This window comes from Aquarana catesbeiana, linkage group LG09 (assembly GCF_042186555.1).
Source record: "Aquarana catesbeiana isolate 2022-GZ linkage group LG09, ASM4218655v1, whole genome shotgun sequence".
Lineage (NCBI taxonomy): Eukaryota > Metazoa > Chordata > Amphibia > Anura > Ranidae > Aquarana > Aquarana catesbeiana.
In genome coordinates, this window is record NC_133332.1 from 310541234 (window position 1) to 310560518 (window position 19285).

General features: G+C 43.3%; 1 protein-coding gene across 1 annotated transcript in view; it reads left to right on the forward strand.

Annotated features, from left to right (window-relative positions):
- FRMPD3 (FERM and PDZ domain containing 3) overlaps positions 1-19285 on the forward strand; it is a 152702-nt gene that overhangs the window by 81461 nt on the left and 51956 nt on the right. The window contains exons 5-8 of the mRNA XM_073600651.1: positions 6355-6400; positions 9225-9329; positions 11628-11744; positions 15476-15607. Coding sequence (XP_073456752.1) covers positions 6355-6400; positions 9225-9329; positions 11628-11744; positions 15476-15607 — 400 coding nt within the window. The remainder of the gene's footprint in view (positions 1-6354; positions 6401-9224; positions 9330-11627; positions 11745-15475; positions 15608-19285) is intronic.

Below are 19285 nucleotides of genomic sequence, written 5' to 3' on the forward strand. Positions count from 1 at the left end.
GGCTGTGAGCTGCCTTCACCAATCCAAACCACATCCTTTTTTCAGAGCATACAACAGGGCCAGCTAGGAAAGGGGCGAGAAGAGCGATCGCCCAACCCCCTGCTGAACCATACAAGGCCACATGCACTCAACATAGCTGGCTGCCTTTGGGGCATGTTGGGCTCAGCCCGATACCAACCACAAAGCACCTTGTACCCACTAGTTTAAAGAGGCTTTCCATATTCCGTAAAGCCCCCCTGTCTGCAGCCCCCCACAACCCCAGCCTAAGGTTGTGTGGAAGAGGCCCTTGTCCCCCTGAATATGGGAACAAGGTGGTTGACTTTTGGGGTACCCGAGCCCCTCCTGCCCCCAAGCATCCACCCTTCTTTCATGGGCTGGCTTGCTGTGTGTTTGGATAGGGGTTTGTTAGTATGTGGGATGGGCACAATATTTTTTTAGTTTGGGGTGGTATTTTTAACGTGGGGGTTCTCATTTTAAGCCTTAACAGACCCAAATGACCTTGTATGTATGGGGGGGGGGGGGGGGGGGGGGGCTATTTTTTGTTTCGGGTTAAAATCTTGCAGCTGCAAGCTGTAAGTTTTCTCTAAAGCCGTACATCTTTGAAGCAGCATTTTGGATACATGCTACAGATGCACCACTTTACATGCAGAGTAACCCCCCCCCCCCCCAAGTTACTAGCTTTTAAGCAATTTTGCATTTTTAAAGGCATTTCTCCTTGTTCTGTTTTTGGGGTTGTCCAAATTGTCGACATTGATATATGCCCCTCAGGGTGGGACCTTGGCCCCCATATCCATTTTAAGGCCAATAACTAGAAGATACGCCAGCCAAGTTGGGACTAGCAAAACTGACAAGTCAGTTCCCATAGACTGCAATGGTATTGGTATTGTTGTATAACTTTTGCCCATGTTAGGCTCTTTGTTTGCCCCCCTGGACTGGGGGGTGTTTGTCCCATCTGTAATTTTGTAGCATGCTGGATGATGTGCTTAATTTTGGACAGGGGGTGGCTTATTTTGTGCTAGCTGCATTTGGGTTGTTCTGGGCATGCTCAGGGACTTTTTTTTTTGTTGTTGTGGCTTTTGGTGTGTGAAATGCATTTGTGTTGTTCTGGGCATGCTCAGAGACTTTGTTTTTTTTTTTTTTTTTTTGGTGCTTTTTGTGTGTGAACAGCACTTGGATTTTTCTGGGCATGCTCAGAGAGTGTGTTTTTTAGGTTAGTAATTTAAGGACATCCTTAACAGGTGTACCCACTTTGAAGTTCTGTCTCTACATTGGGTGAACTTGCATTTTGTGTGTTTCATTGACTGTGCATGTGTTTTCAATTGCCTCATTAGCACACAAACCTATGTTATATGAAGCTTGCAGATAGCATTCTTTACCTCGCCCTGAAAAGAGGCAAGTGGGTCAGGAGAGTACATTTGGGTGTCTTTATAGCATTTGTAACATGTATTCTCTATTTGTATTTTGTTTATGTCTTTGCAAAACAGATGTGTTTTAGAGCAAGTATTTTTTTTTTTTTTTTGGGGGGGGGGGATATTTTTCACTGAAATATTTTTGATGTTGTCAATCTGTGTTTTTTGTAGGTTGTTAGTTTCACTTTGATTTATTTGTCTGTTCTGAATTATTTTGCAAAATCTTCCTCAAGCTGTTGTGACTACTAAATGTTTAAATCCTTAATAGATGTCCATTTGTGGGCTCAGTGCTTTTAAATCCTGTTAATTTCCTCTGCAAAAGAGTCAAACCTCAAAACCATATTCTGTTAGTGTCTCAAATTAACATACATGTGTTTTTTTTCTGTTTTGTTGACCAATAAAATTTGTAGCAAATTTTTATGTTTTATGTGTTTTGTTAATAATTTGTTTTGCAGATGCATGCTCAATCCAATTAATGCATTTTACACCCCCCCCCCCCCAAAACTAGTTTCATGCAACAGATTTCCCAGCTGAAGCTTAACTGATTGGCATGGCAAAACAAAAAAAGGTTTGATTTGTCTAAAAGTTACTTTCCTGGTGCCTTCATGGTAGCATATGCATGGGTTGTGTGTATGCTGCCATGGATAGGCACCAGGAAAGGAAAATTACAGAGAGGTAAGTATTCGATTTTCAATTCTAGCGCAGTGATTCTCAGCCTTAAGTACCCCCGACAGGACATGTTTTGGGAATTTATCTTAGCTAAATAGCTGTCCAAAATACCAAGCCATTGACTCTGATGTAAAGCACCTGTGCAAGATGAAGGTAAACCTGCAAACATGGCCTGTTGGGGGTACTTGAGGACAGGGTTGAGAACCTCCTGATTTAGAGCACTGAGCTAAAATCTAGCTCAAGACAATCCTATTCTAATTGTGGGCATTTGAGGGAAACTAAGTGAGTGTTAGAACCCCTGCTTGTCTTTTTTAGGTTGGGCTTTGTGTCCCTTTTCAGAAAATTGGCTTCACTTCCTGTCACAGCCAAACAGGAAGTGAGGGTAAAACCCTACCAATGTCTTTCCTTGGGGACACACAGGTCAATCTAACTAGTGTCCCCATTAGGCAAATTTCACTCTAGCACTTTGTTGTGTACACCCCAAATGATTAGGTATTTGGGGGTTTATTAAAGGCAAATGCACTCTGCAATACAAGTGTACTCGTTGTAAATCTGAGGGGAAGCACTGGTGATTTTATCATCCAATCATGTAGAAGCAAAGATGCTGTTTTTTTATTTTCTTTTCATGTCCCCCTCAGATCTCCAGCAACTGCACTTCCAAGTGTACTTGTAGGGCAAAGTGGATTTGCCTTTAGTAAATAAACCCCAAAGTCCAAGATACCTAATAATTTGGGGTGTACACAAAAAAATGCTAGAGTGCAATTACCCTAATGGGGAAACTATTTACAGTAGATTGACCTGTGTGTCCCCAAGGAAAGACATTGGTAGGGTTTTACCCTCACTTCCTGTTTGGCTATGTGACAGGAAGTGAATAAATTTGAAGGAGAAACTGGCAAAATTTGGGAGTTGTCTTCACCCTATCAGGGGTGCAGACATCCCCCAAAAACTGACAAGACTTCTAATCCCTCTGCATCACGCCCTTCCAGGAAATTGCTTGTACTGCTGCTAATTTCTTCCCACCACCATTCCCCACTCACTGTTCTCTGAGGAAGAGATGATCCTTATTTGCAAATTAAGATAATTTTTGATTTATTTTTACATGGGGTGGTGTTTGTCATGTGTGTATGTCTAAACGATTTGGCCTCAAAACACACACCTACTTCCTGTGTACAGATTCACTTCCGGGCCAATGTATATTGCTTCCTACTTCAGTGTGTGTGTATATATTGATATATATATATATATTTATAGATGTAGGTTCTTATGTCCACCAGCAGAGAGAAGTTGGGTAGATGCCACACTCCCAATTCTGGAGGCATAATACTGGTCTAGCACAGGGGTCTTCAAACTACGGCCCTCCAGTTGTTCTGAAACTACAATTACCATCATGCCTAGTCATGTCTGTGACTGTCAGAGTTTTACAAAGCCTCATGGGGTGTGTAGTTCCGCAACAGCTAGAGAGCCGTAGTTTGAAGATTCCCGATCACTCTAGCATGTCTTGAAAAAAGGTGGTTTCTCATGTGCCTTGTATAATGCCCAAGAAATATTGTTAGGAAAATACAAGTGGGTCATGGCACATCTACATTCCAAATTGGGCACTTAAGATGGTCATTGGCCAATCTCTGTACAACTCGATTTTTAGGTAAAATAGGTAATAGGAAGACGCACTTGAACAATGAATTCAAAGTATAGGAAATCAAACAGGCTCTTGCACTAAATCTAATTTATTTAAGATCTAACTGATTGCAGTGTATGGTCACCTTTAAAGATCAAGACCTGAAAATATTAATTCATTGGGTTTAGAAACACTTCTCTGTTCTTTGTAATGTATTGAAGGATTTGGGTAAAAAAAAGAAAAAAACACATTTCAAAGATATATTAGAAGTGATAGGAATGAGATTAGCATCAAAAGGGTTAATTAACTGGGAACACCTACTGATTGCCTAACAAGATACATCCAATGAAATGAAATTAACCAATTGTATTGGGTGTGTGCTATTATCAATGAGAAACCGCAGTTACCCTAGCGCACCAATTAATGTATGAACTGGTGCAGTGCCTTCTTCTTAGTAAATCACCCCCTCTGATTCAAGTTAAACTCTATCTATTTTAATGAATGTTAAAAAAAAAGTGGCGGGAGTAGGAGAGCCTGACTTGACATGGCCTGTAGAACCTTTTTAAACATGTACGTATAGTCAGATGAAGGCCAACATCAAACAATGTTCACAAGCTCTTGCGTGGCGGCTCTTATGCAGCAATGGGCACCCAACAGCAGCTCAAACCACAGTATTACTGAAAGGAGCGCCAGACCAAAAATGGACGAAAGAGTCAAAGATCATTTTAATTGTTGGTAAGTAAGTTGTATGTAGTACCATCTAGTGTAGAGTGCTAGGTGTACATAGTTGTAAGCTGTAGGTAAATTTAGCCTGGCTGAGAGCCAGGCTGGGTTGAATCTGGGTCAGGGACGAGTGACTCAGGGAGGTTGATTGACTCATCAGGCAGCACCTTTGGTACCTCCCCCTACTTGCTGGAACCTTGGAGAAGCCAGTGATTAGGAGGAGTTGCCTAGAGTATTGATGAGGGCCTCAGCCAATCCCCAGAAAAGTGGGCTGGCAGGGGGAATACTTTTGGGTTATGCCAGCAGGGGCAGATGGAAACTGAAGATGGAGTGCTAAGGAGGCTGTTGTGCCCTTGAGGGTAATCTGGGGGGGGGTTCCTTGAACTGTGGCTGATTGACCTCCCATTTGATGGTGCCTGCATACATGCAGGACCAATGCCACTCGGCAGAGCCGATAGCAAGACACCAATTGTCTTTTCAGCTATCTGTAAAGTTGGCATTTTAACCACCTCTGTAAGGGTCGTGCTCGCCATTGATCCCCAATGAATTGGTTTTACTAAGAGTTCCCTGAGAGTTTGAAAGTTATTTTAGAGGCTCCTCTGGGGTAAAAAAGTTGAGAAAAGCTGTAGCGGATATCCACTCTTCAAGGGCCCTTTAAGAAGCATTAAGAAAAGGGTTGCATTGGGCCCTGTAATGAACAATAGTGTCCAAAGCAAGGTGGGAAAAATGACCAGTCTATAAACTGTATTCCACAAGTTTGAGTTTAATGGGGTTTACCATTAAGAAGGCCTAAAGCATTGGCTAGATGCCTGCAGAAAATTAGCATGGCTGTCTTTTTGTGTTTTGATCTTTACAATTAGTAAACTAGAATGGACTGGTAAGTGTTTTAACTTTATTAAAGGATGCTTTTTTACCAAAAACTTCAACAATTTTGTGGCTTGTGGAAAATCAAATGTTTTCTGATGTCATTTGGGAAGGGTAAATATCTACAATGGAGGCCCAGGTAGCAGTAATGACCCAATAGGTGTTTCCAAAAGTTTTGGGAAGCCTGCCTTTACACGCACATGAACTTTAATGGCATCCCAGTCTTAGTCCGTAGGGTTCAATATTGAGTTGCCTCACCCTTTGTAGCTATAACAGCTTCAACTCTTCTGGTAAGGCTGTCCACAAGGTTTAGGAGTGTGTCTATGGGAATGTTTGATCATTCTTTCAGAAGCGCATTTGTGAGGTCAGGCACTGATGTTGAACGAGAAGGCCTGCACAGTCATGTTGGAACAGGAAGGGGCCATCCCCAAACTGTTCCTACAAAGTTGGGAACATGAAATTGTCCAAAATGTCTTGGTATGCTGATGCCTTAAGAGATTTTTCTTCACTGGAACTAAGGGGCCAAGCCCAACCCCTGAAAAAGAAAACCCCACACCATAATCCCCCTCCATCAAATGTTTTGGACCAGTGCACAAAGCAAGGTCCATAAGGACATGGATGAGCAAGTTTGGGGTGGAGGTACTTCACTGGACTGCACAGAGTTCTGACCTCAACACGACAGAACACAAACATTCCCATAGACACACTCCTAAACCTTGTGGACGGCCTTCCCAGAAGAGTTGAAGCTGTTATAGCTGCAAAGGGCGGCCCAACTCAATATTGAACCCTACGGACTAAAACTGGGATCCCATTGCGTGTAATGGCATCCCAATACTTTTGGTAATATAGTGCATCTTTAATTAGCAAAAAAAAATAATTGACATGTAAAACAATATTTTAGTTGTATGCTCAACCCCAGATTCGATTTCAACCCTTCCGAAAGGCAATTTTGCTCAGTTCTCCTTCATTTTAGAGTTTGTAGTTTGGCATTGATGTGCTTTCATACTGTGATCTTTGGATAGCCCTTTTAAAAACAGAAAATGGTGCATACATTATTTTCTTTGGTTGCTGCAGGAATGCAAAGGAGTCCATCACTTTGACAGTTCTACAACCTCATCAAGTAAGTGATTGGGTTTTGTTATACTGCACATCATTTCCTTAATCATCCCTTTATCATAATGTTGGATGGCTGTTGATGGTTGGAAAGCCCTTGAAAGATCATGACAAATCAAAAAGTGGGATAATTGGCTGGAACGTCCTGACTGTATTTTATGATTTAGGGCAAACTCTGGGCAGCAGAAAAAAATTACCCTTGCACTGAGAACCCCCTACCAGTGGCATAACAATAGCCATAGCAGCCCACATGGACGACCATTACTACCATGATTATCCCGCTGTCAGTAGCTATTAAGGACACCAGTGGGTGCAGACACCGATGAGTCCTTAAAGTGGTTGTAAAGGCAGAAGATTTTTTATGCATTAAGATAAAAAAAAAACTTATGTGTGCATCAGCCCCCCTAATACTTACCTAAAGCCCCTTCTTCATCTAGCCATGTTACACGAAAGACTCGGCTGCCCGGGACTCTCCCACCTCATTGGCTGAGACAGCAGCAAAGGGCCATTGGCTCCTGCTGCTGTCAAAGTCAGTGAGCCAATAAGGAGAGAGAGGGGGTGGGGCTTCGTGTCTGAATAGACACATAGAGCTGCGGCTCAAGTGCCCCCCATAGCAAGCTGCTTGCTGCGGGGGCACTCAACGGGGGGGAGGGACCAGGAGCACTGAAGAGGGACCCGAGAAGAGGAGGATCCAGGCTGCTCTGTGCAAAACCACTGTACAGGGCAGGTAAGTATAACAGGTTTGTTATTTTTAACAAAAATAAAAACGGAGACTTTGGTATCCCTCCATAATTTAAAGAGGGATCCCCGCAAAAAAAAAAAAAAAGCATGAAGTACTTTGTCCAGTGATGCAGCTCTACATTAATCCCGATGCCCGACACCCACCAAAAGAATAAAAAATGGTGACCGCTGACATACATCTGGTCCTGTCGCTTTACTCCTGCCAGATCACAGTTCAAGGCAGATGACAGTTGATATAACAATGGGGCAGGACTCCGAGTGATGTCATTGACCATATATGGACATGTCATGGATCTGCATTACTGGAGAATGTCATTAATGACTTATGCACATCATGGGACTTCTCTTTAATTAAAGGATGGATCAAACACTGTGCCTGTGTGTTTGCTAACACATTTTTTTTGTGAATCAGTAAGGGTTTATTAGTAGTGATGGTTTAGACTTTCCTGGGTTCAGTTCGGGGCAGGTTTGGCAAACATTACCATGCCGAATCCAAACCCTTTTGAAGCCAATGGGAGCCAAAAATTAAAAAAAATAGTAATGGCCATTTTCTAGGCTAAAAGGCATGGGATTATCAAACAAATGACATGTGGGGATGGACATTGCCCTGGGGGCTATATGCTTATGCATTCACATGGGGGGGTAACCGGTTTCTGGGGGACCCTTTATTGTTACAGGAAGCTTCCAGATCCTTATAAACCCCCTACCTGCAGACTGCCACAACCACCAGGCCAGAGTTGTGGGAAGGATGCCCTTTGCGCTAATCAACATTGGTACCTCACCCATATTGGGGGCATGTGGCTTGGTATGATTCAGGGGGGGGAGGCACATGCTCATCCCCCTTTCCTGGCCTGCCAGGCTGCATGCTCAGGTAAGGGTCTGGTATGGATTTTTTGGAGGGGCTTCCCTCTCTTTTCTTTTTCTTGCTTTTTGTGTAGGGACCCCATTAAAAATTCATACCAGACTTGCCCTTTTTTTTGTGGGGGTGCACCAATAACATTTATACCATCTAGGATAAGGGTCTGGCATAGGTGAATGGAATCCCTGGCTGCTCTGTCATTGTTGCTGTAGTGGGTTGCATACATTGTATAGATATTTAGTATACCGTATGTTCATTTATAGTGATTTATTCACTTTTCTATTTGCACTGCACTATTGAGGTGTTAAAGATTAGGACACACCCAGGCATGTTATTTAATGCAATTTAGCAGTTTTAAAGTTTCACTATAAACATTACTGTATATTCGCTGCTCCCCAAAAAACTTAATTTAATTATCTTTTTTTTTTTTTGCTTTAGTATATAGCCCCCCAGGGCAATGTCCATTCCCACATGTCATTTTTTTTTGATAATCCCTTGCATATTAGCCTAGAAAATGGCTATTACTATTTTTTAAATTTTGGCTCCCATTGGCTTCAAAAGGGTTTGGATTCGGCATGGTAATGTTCGCCAAACCTGCCCCGAACTGAACCCAGGAAAGTCTAAATCACCACTACTAATCACCTTCTTCTCGTTTTCCTCCTGCATTCGGCCATTGAAAGCCAAGAGAAGATATCATGTGTAAGCTATCACTTGGAACTTATACGGGGCTAATGACTTTCTGTGCCTTCATTTACCATTTACACTGGGTGTCTAAGCTGCCACTGGGTGCCTAAGGGAAACGAGTCACATGATCAGGGTGGGGCAGGAAAGGATGAAGGAGAGGGGGCAGCTATGGCGAGATCCGCTCCTGGCTCTACATAGGTTGGCTGCTTCTTGCCTTCTGAAGGACCTGGCTGCCAAACTCATAGCCCAGCAATGCAGATAGCAGTGGTGGTCTCCCAGTGTAATCAGAGGGGTTCCCCTGCCAGTGTGATAGCCGATCCTATGCTGCAACAGGAGGTTGACATTGGCTCATGAGGAAGAGAGGGCAAAGTAATGTCCCTTCTTGGAGAGCCACTGCGAGTTCCATTGAAAAGGTTTTGCTTGAAGGAATCCTTTTGGTTTATATATTTAGCAAATAAAAAAGATTTGGTTTTGCAGTAATAAAATAGTTTTTTTTTTTGTGTGTGTGTTTGCAATGAATTCCAATATTTGATTTGTGTTCTTGTAGTCTCCAAAATCCGCATTCATTAGCGCAGCCAAGAAGGAGAAGCTTCGCTCCAACCCAACCAGGGTCCGATTTTCTGAGTTGGTCACTGTTGGCGATACAGACGCAGTAAGTAATGAGAGCAAAACTTTCTTTTTTTTTTTTTTAGTTTTAGATAAAGTGGAGAGGGGTTACAAAATTTGTCAAGTTTTTATTGCTGCCCCCATTAGGGAGAGTCACCCTCTTTATTTGTCCTGGTGACCAGGGACAGTGAAAGAAAATCCCAAGTTTGGAGTTGTCACCAGAACTGGAGTAGAGGGGAAATCTCCCAGGGGAAATACTAGTTCTGATGGCAACCAGGGATTCCCTCACTTTGGAAGAGTTTCTGCCCACTTCCTGCTGTGGCCATGGATCAGGAAGTTAAGGGAAATCTCCCCGATTGGGACACCAATGGCACCATAAACTTACTCTATCCAAAATACAGTGGCGGCTGGCGGTATATTTTTTTTGTCACAGTCACCCCCCCCCCCCCGTAGGTCAGTTACCAGCCCCGCACTTACCCCATCTATGGCACAGGCAGCGTTATCCCTCCAGGCGGTTTCCTTCTCAGCATCACAATGGCTTCCACTGTGCGTCTCCTCCCTCCTCCAATAGGATTGCTTCTTCTTTCGGTCAATCAGGAAACAGGACCCACTTCCTGATTGGCTGGGAGGAGAATCAGGAAGAACATAGCAAATGTTCATTCGCTATTGTCACACAACTGAGTGGGCTCAGGGCACAGTGCTCTGCGCCCCGAGCCCACCCTTATTTGAAGCCTATTAGAGCCTATGTCTCTAATAACGTGCTTAAAAAAGAAAAACCCCAATAGGAATCCATGCGTCCGGCACCCCGCATGTAGATTAGAGGACCGGACACTTGGATGTGAGCCACGCCTGTGCGCCCTGTGTTACGGACCGCCACTGTCAAAATATTTAAAAGAAATCACAAAGAACCTTATCTTTATAATGTTAACTACTAGCCCCATCGATCCATTATGTAATAGAGATGAACAAAGGCAGACATGTTTAAAGCCAATCCTGTGTGGCAACCATGGCTGCCTTAGATACAACAGAGAAATGGTTGCAACCCATGTGTTATTTAACATTAAAAGAGATGTATGAGAATCCATTTTTTTTTGTAGAATCATACTTACCTAGCTGGATGCAGCATCGGACCAGTGCTGCATCTGTCCCCTGTCGACTCTAACACTGAGAACCTGTCAGAAACCCGGAATCAGACTGAGACAGAAGTACAGTTAAATCTTACTTGTTTAATAAGAAGAAAAAAAGGCAAACAGAGTAAACGTAGTCAAAACAGCCAGGGTTCAGGAACCGGAAAGGATTGTCAGACAAGCCAAAACATCTGGGAGCCAGAGAACAGTGTAGTAGAACAGCAAGCAGGATCTGGAGCCAGAAGGAATGTCAGTCAAGCAAGTCTTTAACAGGAACACAGTAGAGAGTCTCTAGAGATGTCACCAAGGCGAATGCAGAGATCACTTGGGCTTGACGGCTTAAGTAGGCAGGACTGAAGAGCAGGATATCATCAACAGGTGAGTCACGGTGGAGAGATAGAAGCTAGAAATTAGCCGACAGCGAAGCAGCCAGCTCAGAGAAGACAGAACCGAGCGATCAAACACCACCCATCACTCGGTTCTCACAGCTCCCTGAACAGAGAGCTGATAACTGTCAGTCAATGACTTTCTGCTCTTCAACCTCCCCCCCTGCTCACTGAAGCGCTGGGCTGTGGAGGCTGGCTCAGGCTCTCATCGGCTTACTGAGAGGCTGAGCTGGGTGCCAGTCCAGGCATGTGGGCAGATATCCATATGGTCATGATCTTTCCGGAGCCTGGACCGGCTCTGTGACATCAGCCGACAGAGGACTTCAGCCCGCTGTCTGCTGAAAACGGGTCATAGGAGTGCTGAAAACGGGTCACGGGAGAAGAACAGCCAAGTGAGCTTTCCCCATACTTCTCCTTTAAGGTCATATCTTACAATACTGAGTATCATAAAAAATAACACATGGGTTACAGCTTAATTAAACGAGCTGATGTAGAATTCATGTATTTTTTTCTTTAAAGACCAAGCATTGCAGAAGCTGCTTTCTTTCAGACTCTCACATTCTCTAACTGAGACTATATAGGGCCCTAGAGAGCAGAAAGTTAGGGGGAATGATTCATTTTTCTCACTCATGAAGTTCTTTGACTACATTGGAGATTGGGATACTAACTCATATTATACATTACAGTTAACAAAACAGTATGAAAAGACTTCATACAAAAGAAATACTTTGTAATAGATCAGAGATTATTTGTTCTTTGGTTATACTAGTAAGTGTGTTGCTTCTTTATTATGCTTACCATTTGAAAACTCTTTTTTTTGTTTTATCCTAGGACATGTTGAAGATGAAAGACTCTCCTCCCCTTCTCCTCATTCCGAATGTCCTCAAAGTATTTTTGGAGAATGGACAAATAAAATCCTTCACTTTTGATGGGAGAACAACAGTTAAGGCAAGATAGTTCCATCCTACCAAAATGCAGTATGCTAGCAATCACACTAAATGTATCTATTTCAAATCTATAGCTAAAAAATAGAAATTAGTTTTGAGGTACTAATGGCACCTGATCCACTTGACATTTAATTTTTGAAGCAGCAGATAACACTGGACTGTCTGTAGGGTAATAAAGAGCTCTCAAGGAACTCTTTGGGAAAAAAAAAAAGCCTTAAAGCCCAACTCCAGTTAGAATTGTTCTGCGTTGGCAGTATTGATCTTCTGCCTGCTGTGCCAGGATCAAATAAAGTTGTGTAAATTTTAACATCTGGTACCTGAAATACCTTAAAAGTCTGGATCATGCATGGTGGGAAAGGAGCAGCTACTATGGAAGAAGACCACAGCTGCATGAGTAAGAGAACTCAACAGAAAATTGAATTAATTTAAGAAAGGCCTTAGGCTGGGTTCACACTAGTGCGAATTGCAAAATTCAGGCTGAAATCGGACCTGAATCGGTGAACGAGGACACACCGGACTCTGTGAGCCGCTGCCTGCTCATATGTGAATCCAGCCTCAAATAATGGACCCTATTTAACAAGGTTTATATAGCAGCAATCATATGCGCAATTGTCTTGGACTGCCGTACTGACAAAGTACACTGTATGGCAAACAATTTGTAGACACTTGATCATAACACCTATATGAGCGTGTTGCACATCCTATTAAAAAATGATGGCCATTAAGGTGTAGTTTGCTCCCTTCTTGGTAACAACAGTTTCTACTCTTCCAATAAGGCTTCCTACAAGATTTATGAGTGTGTCCATTGGAATTTGTGTCCATTCAGCCAAAGGAAAATTTGTGAGGTCAGGTACTAATGTTAGACTAAAAGACATGCCTAATGCTGCGTACACATGAGCGGACTTTCCGGCAGAAAAGGTCCGACGGAGCGATTCCTTCGAACTTTCCGATCGTGTGTGGGCTTCATAGGACCTTCATTGGACCTTTTCTGTCCAAAATTCTGACAGACCTAGAAATAGAACATGTTTCAAATCTTTCCGACGGACTCAATTCCTATTGAAAAAAAACGTTCGTCTGTATGCTAGTCCAACGGACCAAAAATGACGCAAGGGCAGCTATTGGCTACTGGCTATTGAATTTCCTTTTTCTGGTCCCGTCGTACGTCATCACGTTCTAAACGGTTGGACTTTGGTGTGATCGTGTGTAGGCAAGTCCGTTTCAGTGGAACTCCGTCGGAACTCCGTCGTAAAGTCCGTCAGAGTTCAGTCTGACGAAAAGTCCGCTCGTGTGTACGCGGCATTATAGTTGGTGTTCCAATTGATACCAGCGGTGATCAGGAGGTTTGAGGTTGGGGCTCTCTGCAGGCCACGAAAAGTTCCTCAACACCAAACGATATCTTCTTGGATCTGGCTCATGCTGGAACAGAAAAGAGCCTTCACCAAAGGTTGGAGATGCACAGTTGTCTAAAATATCTTTGTGCGCTGTAGCATGAACAGTATATGTCACTGGAAACACCTGAACTCAATTATCTTGAGGGTTGTCTACATAGGTTTGGCCATATAGATAGAAGTTATGGTCAGAACATATCCCTATCACCTTGTATATGCAGGGAACCCATCCTTATCCCTGGTGCTTGTTTGCGTATCTGCAATTACATCGTTACATAGTAGGTGAGGTTGAAAAAAGACACAAGTCCATCAAGTCCAACCTATGTGTGTGATTATATGTCAGTATTACATTGTATATCCCTGTGTGTTGCGGTCATTCAGGTGCTTATCTAATAGTTTTTTTAAACTATCGATGCCCCCCGCTGAGACCACCGCCTGTGGAAGGGAATTCTTACAGTAAAGAACCCTCTACGTAGTTTAAGGTTAAACCTCTTTTCTTCTAATTTTAATGAGTGGCCACGAGTCTTGCTAAAACTCCCTTCCGCGGAAAAGTTTCCTCCCTATTGTAGCGTCACCAGTACGGTATTTATAAATTGAAATCATATCCCCTCTCAAGCGTCTCTTCTCCAGAGAGAATAAGTTCAGAGCTCACAACCTTTCCTCATAACTAATATCCTCCAGACCCTTTATTAGCTTTGTTGCCCTTCTTTGTACTCGCTCCATTTCCAGTACATCCTTCCTGAGGACTGGTGCCCAGAACTGGACAGCATACTCCAGGTGCGGCTGGACCAGAGTCTTGTAGAGCGGGAGAATTATCGTTTTATCTCTGGAGTTGATCCCCTGTTTAATGCCAATATTCTGTTTGCTTTGTTAGCAGCAGCTTGGCATTGCATGTCATTGCTGAGCCTATCATCTACTAGGACCTCCAGGTCCTTTTCCATCCTATATTAAATCAATATAGATGCTGTGCACAACGGAAAAATTTGTTTTGTTTCGTTTCAGATTAGTTTGTTAAGTTAATCATTTTTTTTTTTCCGTCATATTCGTTATGTTAGATTGATTCATTTTCAGGAAATCTACAAGGAATAGTTTTGTGTATTTATTCATTTCGTATATTCATTATTCCGAGTTAATTCGTATTTCAGAAGTTATTTCGGAAGATTGGCTATATTGGTTTTACGTGAATTCATTATTTCGGGAGATTACTTATGTACTCTGTTTGGGTTGGATGGAGGTGAGTCCATCAGAATCTCCAAACATGAAGAATGGAATTAAATGAATTTCAGATTATGATTTTATATCGGTTGTGATTAATTATATTATTTTGGTTGTCATCCGGAGATTCTGATGGGTCCACCTCCATCCAACCCAAACACAATAAGTAGGAATCATCATCTTATTTCACTTTTATACCTTATTATACCTTATATTATACCTATTATACCTTATACCTTATTATATTTATTGCAAAATGTTTCCATTTCATATGTAGTGCATTTCTTAAAGAACAAAAGTTCATGGAAAATAAAAACGAAATGGATTTGAATCATTCATTACTTCGTTTACGTTATTTCAGACGCTTCAGACATCCGAATGAAACAAATGAATATGTACGTATAGACGTGTGCCATTATTTTTAGTTACAAATTGAAATTCGGATGGAATTTTTTGTTATTTGGAGATTCGGATGAAGCCGAATTTTCGAATCACAATAGTAGGAATTTCAATGAATCCAAAATAAATTATACCGAAACGAATTAGTTGAATTTGAATTTAAAAAAGGATTAGAATTCGAAAATTAATTCAAATTCAAAAATTAATTTGAATTAGAAATTAAAACATATTGCAATAAATACAGTAAGGTAAAAAAAAGTGAAATAAGATGATGATTTCTATTTAGGTTGTTTTATAGAATAGAATAGAATAGAATAGAATAGAATAGAAAAGAATAGAATAGACTAGAATAGAGAAGAATAGAAAAGAATAGAATAGAATAACGAAAATTTAGTCTGGAATTTGATTTGTAACGGAACAAATCGCACATGTCTGATTAATAAGACTTCAATACCAGAAATGCAATGAATGTCTGGTGTAGCAGACAAGTCAGCTACTCTGCTGCACATCCAGGCCCCGAAGAAGGGGGATTTCATTACCCCCGAAACATGTCGGCTTTTAATTGATAATAAAAGATAATTATTTGCACCTAACTGCCTCCTAATTCATCTGATTGGCACTGCTGTTCTTCGTCACCTCTAGTTTTCTTGTTGAATACTATTGCTTTCATAAAACTATTTTTACTAGTGTGCGTATGTGTATATATTTGAAATCTATTTCTCATATACAGGATGTCATGGTTACCCTTCAGGACCGTATCTCTCTTCGCCATCGTGATCATTTCTCCCTCGTCCTACAATATTCTGCAACAGATCAAGGCCAGAAATTTCTACTACTGCAAGACAAGCAACCGCTGGCTCATGTAAGTACTGGGAAAGAGGGCAAAAGGGGAATAAAGATGGAGAACAGACAAATAAAAATGACTTATGCAGTAAAAAGGAGCAAAGTGCAAAAGCTAAATGGCGCTGGGATGCATTGTACATTTCTGCATTGCAATGGATAGGTAGGTCTGAAGCATTGCCATCTTATAAGCATCATGGGCACATGGGCAAAGTAATACAGTGGGGTACCTGCTGGCCTGCATCAGGTATTCCCATTACAGTTTCCCCCTTACATCAGGTGTCCCTCACAGCACCCCCATACATCAGGTGTCTCTATCACAGCATTCCCATACATCAGATGTCCCCTTCCATTTGGTGTCCCCATAGCAGTGTCCCCATACATCAGGTGTCCTCATCACAGCACCCCCATATATATCAGATGTCCCCTTACATCAGGTGTCCCCATAACAGGATCCCCATGCATCAGGTGTCCTCATCACAGTGTTCCTCTTACATCAGGTGTCCTCATCACAGCATCCCCATACATCAGATGTCCCCCATCACAGCACCCCCATACATCAGGTGTCCTCATCACAGCACCCCTATACATCAGATGTCCCCCATCACAGCACCCCTATACATCAGATGTCCCCCATCACAGCACCCCCATACATCAGGTGTCCTCATCACAGCACCCCCATACATCAGATGTCCTAATCACAGCACCCCCATACATCAGATGTCCTCTTACATCAGGTGTCCCCCATCACAGCTCCCACATATATCAGGTGTCCCCCATCACAAAATCCCCATACATCAGATGTCCCCTTACATCAGGTGTCCCCATAACAGGATCCCCATGCATCACGTGTCCTCATCACAGTGTTCCTCTTACATCAGGTGTCCTCATCACAGCATCCCCATACATCAGATGTCCCCCATCACAGCACCCCCATACATCAGGTGTCCTCATCACAGCACCCCTATACATCAGATGTCCCCCATCACAGCACCCCTATACATCAGATGTCCCCCATCACAGCACCCCCATACATCAGGTGTCCTCATCACAGCACCCCCATACATCAGATGTCCTAATCACAGCACCCCCATACATCAGATGTCCTCTTACATCAGGTGTCCCCCATCACAGCTCCCACATATATCAGGTGTCCCCCATCACAAAATCCCCATACATCAGATGTCCCCTTACATCAGGTGTCCCCATAACAGGATCCCCATGCATCACGTGTCCTCATCACAGTGTTCCTCTTACATCAGGTGTCCTCATCACAGCATCCCCATACATCAGGTGTTCCCCATCACAGCTCCCCCATACATCAGGTGTCCTAATCACAGCACCCCCATACATTAGGTGTCCTAATCACAGCACCCCCATACATTAGGTGTCCTCATCACAGCACCACCATACATTAGGTGTCTCCATCACAGCACCCCCATACATCAGGTGTCCCATCACAGCACCCACATCAGGTTTCCCCATCGCAGGGTCCCCATACATCAGGTGCCCCCATCACAGCACCCCCATACATCCGGTGTCCTCATCACAGCATCCCCATACATCAGGTGTCCCCCATCACAGCACCCCCATGCATCCAGTGTTCTCATCATAGCACCTCTATACATCAGGTGGCCCCATCTCAGCACCCCCTATAAATCAGATGTCCTCATCACAGTGTCCCCCTTACATCAGATGTCCGCATCACAGCGCCACATACATCAGGTGTCCCCCATCACAGCACCCCTATACATCAGGTGTCTTCATCACAGTGGCCCCATACATCAGGTATCCCCATCACAGTGCCCCCATCCCATGAGTATCCCCACCACAGTGTCCCCATCCATCAGGTGTCTCCATCACAGCACCCCCATACATCAGGTGTCCCCATCACAGCACCCCCATCAGAAGTCCCAATAGCAGGGTCCCCACACATCAGGTGTCCTCCATCACACCACCCCCATGCATCCGGTGTCCCCATCACAGCACCTCTATACATCAGGTGTCCCCATCCCAGCACCCCCATGCATCAGGTGTCTTCATCACAGTGTCCCCATACATCGGGTTGCCCCATCATAGTTCCCCCTTCCCCTTTGTACTCACAGATGACAAATGCTGTTCCCACTTGCAACGAAATCAGCTCCTTCTTCCTCTACCGCGCCGAGACTGAGGTGAGTTCTCAGTGCCGTCTCTCTTCCATCCACTGCAGGAGGGAGGAGAAAGCTGAATCATCTCTCCAGCAGGAGCCAGCCCCTGCTCCTATTGACAGGAGTGACATAGCATTCACTACTTTTAAAAAGGAGCAGCATGTGTGGCCAAAAAGCCAGTGCACCCCTGCCAACACAGTGCACAGCCCCCCCCCCCCCTTTGTCCTGGCCGTGATCAAGGGGCCCCCATGCACCTGGGGCCCCTGGGAAGTGCCCAGGTGTGCCCATGCATTAGGATGGCCCTGGTCTGAAGGGGGCCCTGAAGTCTAAAAATAGTGGCTTTGGGCTTCTAAGGTTTGCACAATTTGGCATTGCTCTATATGTTATCTTAATAAAGTGGAACTTCATCCAAAATGTTTTTTTTTGGATTGGGCAAGTAAGGAAGGTGTAGAGACTCTAGGGGTAGACATCTTTTTGCTGCTTGCATCTTTGTGGTGGCCTTACCCTGTTGTTTCCTGTTCTGGTTGCCAAGAAATGAGCGTAGTGGTTCTGCCACAATTGATATCGCTGCACAATTTCCCATTTCGCCATCTATAAAATTTTGCTGAAGTGGAAACTCTCAATTTTGCCCATTGACACGCTTGGGTGAAATTTCCCTTTAAAAAAGTTGTAATCTTTTTTCTGTTTTTTTTTTTTTTTTTTTTCGATTTTCTATTAATTCATTTTTTGAGCAATCATTAATTTAGTTTAATTGATTTAGTGTTTTCTATTTAAAGCAAATTGTCCCCCACTGATCCCCTAATTTTGTTTTCCCAATTCAATCCAATGCATTGTGCCAATATCTCCTTATTTTTACCAGAATTTCAGGGAAATGAAAAAACTCAAAATTTTGGTTATTCCCAGTTATTTAGCCAGGAAGAACAAATTCCAAAAATATATAAGTTGGGATGCATGTGTTTACAAGTATTTGACCATCTCCTGTCTACATTCTCTGACCATCTCATGTAAGATGTCTACAGTAGTATGACCATCTCCTTTAGGAGATGGTCTCCATAGTACTTCTGCAGTCTCTGACCATCTCCTGTAGTATATCTGCAGTCTCTGACCATCTCATGTAGGACGTCTGCAGTCTCTGACCATCTCCTGTAGGACATCTGCAGTCTTTGACCATCTCCTGTAGGATGTCTGCAGTCTCCGACCATCGTCTGCGGTATGCATTCTGCAGTCTCTGACCATCTCCTGTAGAATGTCTGCAGTCTCTGACCATCTCCTGTACCTTGTCTGCAGTCTCTGACCATCTCCTGTAGAATGTCTGCAGTCTCTGACCATCTCCTGTACCTTGTCTGCAGTCTCTGACCATCTCCTGTACCATGTCTGCAGTCTCTGACCATCTCCTGTACCTTGTCTGCAGTCTCTGACCATCTCCTGTAGAATGTCTGCAGTCTCTGACCATCTCCTGTACCTTGTCTGCAGTCTCTGACCATCTCCTGTAGAATGTCTGCAGTCTCTGACCATCTCCTGTACCTTGTCTGCAGTCTCTGACCATCTCCTGT